This window comes from Saprolegnia parasitica, assembly GCF_000151545.1.
Source record: "Saprolegnia parasitica CBS 223.65 unplaced genomic scaffold supercont2.13, whole genome shotgun sequence".
NCBI lineage: Eukaryota > Oomycota > Saprolegniomycetes > Saprolegniales > Saprolegniaceae > Saprolegnia > Saprolegnia parasitica.
Genome location: NW_012156407.1, coordinates 394511 through 403275, shown reverse-complemented (window position 1 = coordinate 403275; position 8765 = coordinate 394511). Strand labels below are relative to the sequence as shown.

Genomic DNA, 8765 nt, shown 5'->3' with positions numbered 1-8765 from the left:
TCGATGATGATCTGCTCTTGTTTCCACAGCCGGCCGCGCTGCTCGGCCCCGCCGACCTCATGCGGCTCCAGCGCGACCACTACGAAGGCACGGCGTTCGACTTGACGACCGACAAGGCGTCCGGTCCGTACGGCAACCCCGACCGTTACGGTAGGTAGACCCTACCCCGCACACGGAGACTCACGGCATCGGCACTAGCCACCGGATCGGCCGGCGCCGACGGGCAGTTCGAGCGCGCCATCTCGCTCTTCCGAACTGCGTACTCGTACGTGACGCAGGCGAGCGCGCTGGACCCTCGGCTCGGCGTCGTCTGGTACCGTCCATCGTATCGCTGTCAAGTGCGATATGTCGAGCGTCCAATCGAGTAGGTTTGGCCCTTACGCGCCGCACGCGACGACGTATGTGCCGATCTATGCGCGTGTGGAGGCGACGCCCGACGCCACCGCGCGCGGGTCCCTTCGGCGCTTTGACAACCGCACGCTCTTTTGGGCCAACGCGATCGTTGGCAACTATGGCGGCCTCTTTTACAAGCTGACGTCGCCCGTCATTCGCGCAGCCAGCGGCGCGTACGAAGCCGCCGCGCTCGCCGGTACGACGCTCTCTTTCATTGTCGAGACGATAATGCTGCGATTAGCCCACGCTGCGGTGGCGGCGCAGATCGCGACGCTGAGTGACGCGGACGCCGTCACGTGCTTGACGCAGACCAGCGCGGACGCGGCGGCCCGCGCGTTGGCGTCCGCGACCGCGCTCTTTGCGACGCTCGTGACGCACTTCCACGACGGCTACGTCGTCTCCAACACGACGGCCGACGAGATGGGCATCGCGCCGATGGGGTACCCCCAGTGGTGGCTGCGCAGCGTGGGCTACAACTACAACGACGGCAACCAAATTCAAGTCGTTGCCGGCGCGCTCATGGGCGCTGCGCTCACGATCGTCGTGCTGGGCGTCGCCGCGGGCTTTGCTGTCGGACGCTACATTGCGCTCAAGCAGCCGTCCATCCAGAGAGTCAAGGCCTGATATACTACTAGTAGCTTTATTCGATGTTTAAAGCCTTTTTTGATGACGTCGTATGGTCTGTGTGCATACTACGTTTGTTTGCACGAGCGATTCGCTACGACCACGTCCTTGGAGCTACTGGGATGGCTTTCGCGCAGGTCGTCGTGCAGTCGATATCGCCATGCACCCGCCCGCCACGAGCTCCTATTCTGCACCCGATGGTGCGATGGTGCTGCCGTCGATGAGCCACGGAGCGACGGTCGCGAGCCTCCACCACCATCCCTGGCACGCACTCTTTGTTGGATATGCCATGGACCTTGGCTTCCATGCGCACATATCGCTGCGGTTCAAAATGTTTCGTGGTAGAACACAAGGCAAGTCCGTTGGTAGAAGGTTCCTGCCGAGTGGGCTGGTAGGAAACCTCGTTTTGAGAGGAAGTGAGACTGATGTATCCCATTTGCAGTGGAAGAGAAAGATAGATCATAAATTACGTTTCTTCGGCGTAAGCCAGCGCTACACAACACGCGAGCGAGGTGCCGCCGTTCTCCAAGTGGCTGCAGTCGCCGGACAATGCGTGACAGCGTCTTCTTGCGCTTGGCGAGTCGCCGAGCTTCTTCGTCCAGCGCGTCGCTGGCCTTGTAGAAGTGGCGAGTCGCGTCGGGCGCAAAGAGGTCGATGGCCGCCGGCTTGGTCTTCTGGAGCGCCTTGACGCGGCCGTCGAGGTCCGCTTCTCGCGGAAAGCAGTGCGCTCTGCCTCTTCGTGTAGCCGCTCGTCGCGCCGGACCTTCCCGATGATCGCGCGCGTCGACGCCACCTCTTGTGCATGTGGATCTGGCTCGTTTGGAACTCGATCTGGAATGGATATTTTTATTGGCCCAAATCTTGATTCTTTCTAGCCAATCACAAGACCTCACAATCTCGACTCAAATAGTGTGAGCACCACTCAGCACAACGACGAGTAGTAACCCACAGACGCACCAGCGCCACGTAGCCGCCGGGTATACCTCTCCCCACACTTCTTGAATGACATAAATGTCGTTTCCGACGCTGCACGTAGCACAATCACGCGCAAATCCATTTTCCATTTTTCGAGGTGGTGGCAGAATTGCCCAAATACTTCACGTGACATCGCGGAGTTCCAAAGCTCCAAGAACCGTAAGACTGGCTGCCACAGTTGGCAAAGGGTCTTGAACCGGTGTGCGACCAGTTTGTTGGTCGCCGTCGTTGCTTGGGCTCTCACACCAAACTCGAACTGCCGAGCGTCGGTTTTCACGACATTCGACATGCAATTTCGGTTGAAAATGCGTCGAAATCGCGGAAACCGAGGACGCCGTCTCTCTTTGATCATGCTATAGAGTGTATTGCATATGGCCGAGGGAGGCAGAGTGCGCGCGATACCGCTGTGTGACGAGGCCTTGTAAGCCGTACAGCATTTCAGTATATCGAAAATGCACACTATATCAAAGAATTGTTTGTCGCTGTCATTTGCTCTTGCTACAGAGCTCGCACAGCGACGCCACATAGCATTTTGGACTCCCCAAAGTGTGGTCTAGCACTCTGGCAAGTATGGGCGATTTCATTCTCAAACTTCATTTTGGTCGATCCGCCGGCGCGGCGGGCTTGTGTTGACCAAAATATGGTTATTTATGGTTGTAAATGGCGAACGCCAAGAATAATGACCGGCGAAGCCAGAAAGACGACGGCGAGGCTCCTCGGGCACCACTGACGCTGCTGCATCGTGCTTAAGGAGACGCCAACGTCCTCCCAATGATGGCCTTTCCGGACCTTGAGAACTGTCGCCTCATCGACGGCCGCAGCGTGTGCGCGCTGCAATTGGCCGCGGGTGCGATCCTCCTCGCGGTGTGCTATTTCATCATTGCAATCCTCATCGCGAAAGTCCGCACCAAGCGCTTCAACATAGCCGGCTCCTTCTTTACGGACTGCCTCTGCTGCGGCTGCTGTGCGATCGATCAAATGGCAAGATGACTTGTCGATTTGAGCATGGAGATGCTGCTTTTGGGTATACTACATGCATACACTTAGGCAAGGACGTAGCCGCGGAGCGTCTCCTTGGGCCCAAAGTTGCAGTCGTTGGGCGTGTACGAGTCGGTTTGCGTGGCCATTTGGGCGACCGAGCAGCAGCTGCAGAAAAAGGCGCAGAGGCAATCTTCGCACGCGTTGCCCGGAATCTGGAACATGCCGCGGATCTTCATGCGCGCGAGCATGATGATCGCGACCGACACGATCGCGCACACGGACGAGATGTAGCCCCAGAAGGACATGGTCGTCGCGCAGAGCGTGAGGCCGCCGCTGTAGTACGTGCACGACGTGTCACGAAAGTAGCCCGAGAAGCCGGTCGTGACGTACGACCCGCCAAAGATGACGGCGAGCACGATGAGCGCATTCGTGTACGTGTAGAGGCCGACGCGGTGGACGATTTGGGCGAGCGAGACGCACGGGCACCAGTAGGCCATGCAGCAGTTAGGCACGAGGTCCGTAAAGCAGCCGCAAATGTCGGCCTTCCAGCGACCGACGACGAGGCCGTTGTGGTCGACGGGCGCCGCCTGCATGACCACGGTGGGCTGCACGATGACGACCTGCGGCGCCGGCGCCGCAAAGGCCACGTCCTTATCGTAGTAGTTGGCGGCCACGGGCGTCGCGTCGACGGGCGTCGCGTCGGCGGGCTTGGTGCTCTCGGTGATGCTCATGCTTAACTTGGTGCGGGAAAATGCTAACTGGCCTGCGCCCATCGTGACGTGATGTTACTAACAATTCCCTTCTTGCGACGGCGAGGCCTCCTTCTGCTGTCTACAATACAATATGCAAGTCGATGGATCGGAGCAATGCAGCGCGCATAGAACGGTTGTGAGGGAGCTAACCCAAGCCGACCCACGTGGGTGGACGTTAGCATTAAATTATGGTGCGTTGAGTGTGGTGTTTGTATCGAACATTCCGATGCAGGTATTAAATTGCTCTGGCACAGAGGTCGTGCGTGGGCACATCGTAATGGCCGATCTGATGGCTGATGACGCCGCTCGCTCGTGGCGCACGGAGCGGTCCGATAGCGCATCCAATTATTCTCATGAGAGTGTCTTACACTGTATGGTTCCTGGCACGAATGCACTGTCTGAGGACAGCAAGAGCTGGCGGCGGATGAAGGGTCGCTGGCCGATGCCCGAGGGCATCCACTGCTTGGCCGACTGCGCGTCGTGGTTTCGAACGTCAACACAAGAGAGCAGAACGAACGGCTGTCATCGCAGTCACACCCAGCGGATCTAGACCTCTCTCGTCGGCACTGCTGCTCAATGACCACGTCCGTGGCAGCCACGCCGGCGCCCTAACCCTCCTGTGCTGATAACGTCGCAGCGTGGCACACGCCGTCAAGAGGGCGATGAGGTTGTTTCCTAGAGTGTTCTGCGGTCTGGACGCTTCGGCGCCTACCACTATGGGAAGCTCGCACGAGGACGGGCATAAGCACGCATTTTGGAAACAAGCACAGTGCATTGCATTGGATCAACAGTGAAAGCTAGGCGTGGTACCCTGGCAGCGTGTCCTTTGGTCCAAACTCGCACTGCGCCGCCGTGTACGCATCCGTGTGCGTCGCCAGCTGGGCGAGCATGCAGCACGAGCAGCAGAACGCGCAGAGACAGTCTTCAGCCGCGCTGCCGGGAATCTGAAAGAGGCCGCGGACCCGCGTCCGGATGTGCATGAGCAGCCCGCGCATTAAGACAGCCAAGAGGAGACTCACAGCCGGCCACGGGTTCCACGACGCCGTGCACGTGACGACGAAGCCGTTGTAGACGCACGCTTGGTGCACGGACGACGAGAGCATCGTCGCGACAAGGTACGCGGTGTAGAGAATGCCAAACGCAATTAGTGTCGACGAGTACGAGTAGAGGCCGAGTCGGTGGAGGACTTGGGCGAGCGAAATGCACGGACAGAAGGTCGCCATGAGGCAGTTGGGCATGAGGTCCGTAAAGCAGCCAAAGATGTCGGTCTTCCAGCGCCCGAGTACGAGCCCGTTCATGTCCACGGCGCCGGCCATGGGCACCGACGCATCGTCATCGGGGTGCGCCATCGGTAGTGCCAGAGGGTCCATGACGGGGATATACTCGAGCGGCGCCTTCGGGGTGACAGAGATGGGCGCGGGGCTCATTGTGGCAGTTTACTCACTGGCGGAACAAAGCTTGTCTGTGCATGGGCTGGGCCCACGCAGCGAGGACGTACTGCTTCGGTCTCTGCCAGAAACGTTACAATCTATCAATGTATCATCAAACCCTCAGCTAAGTAAGGCAGACCTTGAAGCTTTTCCACAGCTTCTGCACCTTCATATACTAGTATGCATGCGCTCTGGGCCCGTGTCTCTTGCGTTGACAAGGATGCATGCACGTATGAATGTTGGATCGCGACCACCCCGTAGAAATATATCTCCATTTTGAAATATTGAAAAGATACAAGACAGGGTCCCAATCCACAATTAGACAACGTAGCCGGCAAGGGTGTCCTTGGGCCCAAAGTTGCAGGCGTTGGGCGTGTACGAGTCGGTGTGCGTCGCCAGCTGGGCGATCGTGCAGCAGCTGCAAAACCACGCGCAGAGGCAGTCTTCGCACACGTTGCCCGGAATCGCAAACATGGCGCGGACGCGCGTCCGGACGTACATGAGCGCGGCGACGACGAGGACGGAGACGACCCACATGATGTAGATCCACGCGTTGTAGCCCGAGCAGATCTCGTAGTCGTAGCTCCAGCTGCTGTACGAGACGCAGCTGCGGCCGACCGAGACCGCGAGGACCCACGTGAGCACTTGCGCAAGGTACAGCACGGCAAAGACGAGGAGCGTGTTGGTGTACGTGAAGAGACCGACGCGGTGGAGGGTCTGGGCGAGCGAGATGCACGGGCACCAGTACGCCATGCAGCAGTTCGGGATCATGTCCGAAAAGCAGGCGCAGATGTCGGCCTTCCAGCGCCCGACGACGAGGCCGTTGGCATCGAGGCCAGCGTCAACGACGACAACGTTCATGGCGACGGTAGGCTCGACGAGGACGGCGTCGGCGACCGGCGCGTACTCGGTCACCGGGACGTACTCAGTGGGCGCGTCCGCCTTGGGCGACGGGACGGGCGTCGTCGGCTGCTGGGGCTCGGCGGCCGTGGCGGGTTCCGTGACGCTCATGGTAGCTGACAGTAGAAGAAAAGTGAGAGTGGGGACTTGCGGTGTGAATGGCGATCCGCTGTTCGACCGTGTTCCATGCACAGTGTCGTCGCTCGAAATTTCGTAACCTGATTTCACTATACCCATACGAACCGCAAGTGGTTTCAAACTTCAACGAACGTGGCTTCGATGCACACGCGACAGGCCGCCGATAACGTGCCTCGAAGAAGCGCCACGTCAGTGATACCGAGGCCTCGTCAGTCAGGTACGCAAGTCGATACTGTCGATACTAGGCTCATGCTCCAGGCCAAGGAGGCTATGCGAAGAAAAAGGGTCGGCGAAGGAGGTTGGGTCGCAGGCGTGTCGTTGTAGCGCGCTTGACTTCTTGATCGCTCACTCGTCCAGTGAAAATTTAGCTCCCAAGTATCTTGGCTCAAGTTTCTCCCTTCCCAGCAGTCGGTTTTCCGCCAGCGGTTGTCGCGAACCGAGATTCTTGAAGCTGGTCATGGAAGCTGGTGGGAAGAATCAATGGCATCAGCTACTCTGTCAGCTACTACACGTCGACCACGGTGCGATTGCTGAATTTGTCTCGTGACCAGATGCCACTGCTTGAACTTGGTTGTTCGCCAGCAACATGATGATGCGCATTCAGGCGTGGAGGTTGCGGGCGTTTGAAGAGGGCGATGGTGTAGTCAATGCGCCGTCGACGGTGTTGCCACCCACGCGCTGGGAGGAGATGATATCGTTCTTACTCGTCAGCAAATCTGCTCTGATACTGCACAGCACAGTAGCATGACAGTCTCGTCTTGGCCTTCGAACTGTCATTCAAGGTCTGATGATTGGTTCAAGAAATGCAAGGGTGCGAGGTGGAGAACCCGAGCTCGAAGCGACTGAACACGGCACACGTGTTGTTGTTGAACTGAGGCAATTGTAAAGATATGGTGGACTTCCTAATGCGCTCGTGAGGTGAGGCATGGCCGGTGCGTCAAGTGAGGAGCGTTAGTAGTCGTGATTCGGGACTGCTGTGTGAGGGACCCGGTAGCGTGCACACCAAGAGTCATCTCGGAGAGCGACCAGCGACGAGCCAAGTCCCGGACGTGCAGTCGTGCGATGGTAGCTGCCCGGGTCGCGAGCGAAGCAGCGGGGAGTTGCGTCAGCGTCGTGCGGAAGACACGGTCGCTGCGTTCAAGCCAATGACAATACCAGACGCAAGCGCGTAGGGATCCGCCAGAGGGCACGAATGGACGACTTGTGGGTCGATCGCGGCGCGGCTACGTCGTCGTAGAGAAAGCTAGCGACCGACGACGGGAGTGGCATCTGCAAAATGTCTCGCATCGGTGCAAAAGCGCGCCAGATTGCGCGGGCGTATGGGCAGTGCACCAAAAGAGGGTCGTACGTTTCGCGGGCTTGCGCATCGCAGAGAAGGCAGTGTCGAGCCTCGGGGCAAGCCGGATCGGACGGCCACGGCTTTCAACACACGGTGCAGCTGTAGTAGCGTGGAGGTGCATGAAAGCCACGCGAGAATAGGCTCCACCGGCTCATCAGCTACACAAACTACTACTAGTAAAGCGTAGCAGAGTCGCCGGCTCAGCTCACCGGTATTGGGAAGCAAGTCAGGTCTCACCGATCGCGAGGCGAGGCTAATGTCGATATCTCCTCCCTAGCACGAAGCATCCATCATACGACCAACAACGTGTTTCACGCCATGCCACGAAGCGATCGGACCCAGAAGCTCTATACTACGTACCAGTCCTAGGTCATAATATGCGCGGTTGAACAGCTCGTTGCGCGAGGCACTTACACGCGACGAGTTTAATCGGCCTCGCGATCCATTTCCGCACCGTTGGGTAAAAAAGAGTCGTGTTGCCGCGTATTCTTATGCCTTGGAGTACTTGGCAATATCGGCGGTCTCGTACTGGGCCTCCCAGTTCTGGCCGTCGTAGCGCTTGACCTCGACGTGCTGGACCGTGCCCGGGGCAATGCAGGCGATCGTGATCGCAAATCCGTCGGGGTTGCTGCGCGGGATGTAAAAAGGCTGCACGCCGCAGACGCAACAGAACTGGTGCTTGGCCGTGTGCGTGTTGAACGTGTACGTCGTGAGCTTGTCGGCGCCGGCCGTGAGCCGGAAGGCTGCGCTTGGCACGATCGTGTGCACGTTCTTCTTCATGGCGCAGATCGAGCAGTTGCAGTCCCACGCGACGAGCTGCGCCGGCGCCTCAAACTCGAACGTCACGGCCTTGCAGTGACAGGACCCCGTGTGCTGGACCATCGCTTCTCAATTTTGAAATGGCCTTTCTTATTTGTGGTCAATAATGGCATCAGGCCATAATTAAGAACCCATCGACGTACCGTAGTCCCTCGAACCTAGCACCTGGACAAGCCGAGCAGACAAGCGCACCAGAAGTGAGATTCATGACAAATGTGTACATCTCCTCAGGCCACACCACTATATCTTCATGCAGTACGGTAAGAGACAACAGAATTCTAGAATTAGAGGTCGATTTCGCCACTGAACGTTGGCTCAGCAGGCCCAATCAAGTAGACATGCGAAAACGTCGTGCCGTCGTCTTCAAAACGAATCTCGAGGCAGTCGCCGCTTTCGACGTTGACGCGGACTGGC

At 58.3% G+C, this 8765-nt stretch overlaps 7 protein-coding genes across 7 annotated transcripts; 2 read left to right on the top strand and 5 right to left on the bottom strand.

Moving 5' to 3' along the window:
- Window positions 1-59: 59 nt before the first annotated feature.
- On the top strand, window positions 60-1017 carry SPRG_04430 (hypothetical protein; the record flags this gene model as incomplete). Its single annotated transcript, XM_012343354.1, has 3 exons — window positions 60-150; window positions 199-313; window positions 369-1017. The coding sequence occupies 3 exons, from the start codon at window positions 60-62 to the stop codon at window positions 1015-1017; spliced, it is 855 nt and encodes a 284-aa protein (XP_012198744.1).
- Window positions 1018-1483: 466 nt separating this feature from the next.
- Window positions 1484-1821, bottom strand: SPRG_04429 (hypothetical protein; the record flags this gene model as incomplete). Its single annotated transcript, XM_012343353.1, has 3 exons — window positions 1484-1550; window positions 1576-1746; window positions 1811-1821. 3 exons carry the CDS (start codon window positions 1819-1821, stop codon window positions 1484-1486), a joined length of 249 nt encoding a protein of 82 aa, XP_012198743.1.
- Window positions 1822-2766: 945 nt separating this feature from the next.
- On the top strand, window positions 2767-2982 carry SPRG_04428 (hypothetical protein; the record flags this gene model as incomplete). Its single annotated transcript, XM_012343352.1, is given in 2 exon segments — window positions 2767-2892; window positions 2905-2982. The coding sequence occupies 2 exon segments, from the start codon at window positions 2767-2769 to the stop codon at window positions 2980-2982; spliced, it is 204 nt and encodes a 67-aa protein (XP_012198742.1).
- SPRG_04427 (hypothetical protein) lies at window positions 2973-3724 on the bottom strand. Its single transcript, XM_012343351.1, has one exon. It carries the CDS (start codon window positions 3702-3704, stop codon window positions 3036-3038), a length of 669 nt encoding a protein of 222 aa, XP_012198741.1. The 5' UTR covers window positions 3705-3724; the 3' UTR covers window positions 2973-3035.
- Window positions 3725-4522: 798 nt separating this feature from the next.
- Window positions 4523-5152, bottom strand: SPRG_04426 (hypothetical protein; the record flags this gene model as incomplete). The annotated part of the gene is made up of 1 exon (XM_012343350.1): window positions 4523-5152. The coding sequence occupies one exon, from the start codon at window positions 5150-5152 to the stop codon at window positions 4523-4525; it is 630 nt and encodes a 209-aa protein (XP_012198740.1).
- Window positions 5153-5462: 310 nt separating this feature from the next.
- On the bottom strand, window positions 5463-6233 carry SPRG_04425 (hypothetical protein). The gene has a single exon (XM_012343349.1). The coding sequence runs from the start codon at window positions 6164-6166 to the stop codon at window positions 5474-5476; it is 693 nt and encodes a 230-aa protein (XP_012198739.1). The 5' UTR covers window positions 6167-6233; the 3' UTR covers window positions 5463-5473.
- Window positions 6234-8021: 1788 nt separating this feature from the next.
- Window positions 8022-8414, bottom strand: SPRG_04424 (hypothetical protein; the record flags this gene model as incomplete). The annotated part of the gene is made up of 1 exon (XM_012343348.1): window positions 8022-8414. The coding sequence occupies one exon, from the start codon at window positions 8412-8414 to the stop codon at window positions 8022-8024; it is 393 nt and encodes a 130-aa protein (XP_012198738.1).
- Window positions 8415-8765: the final 351 nt, after the last annotated feature.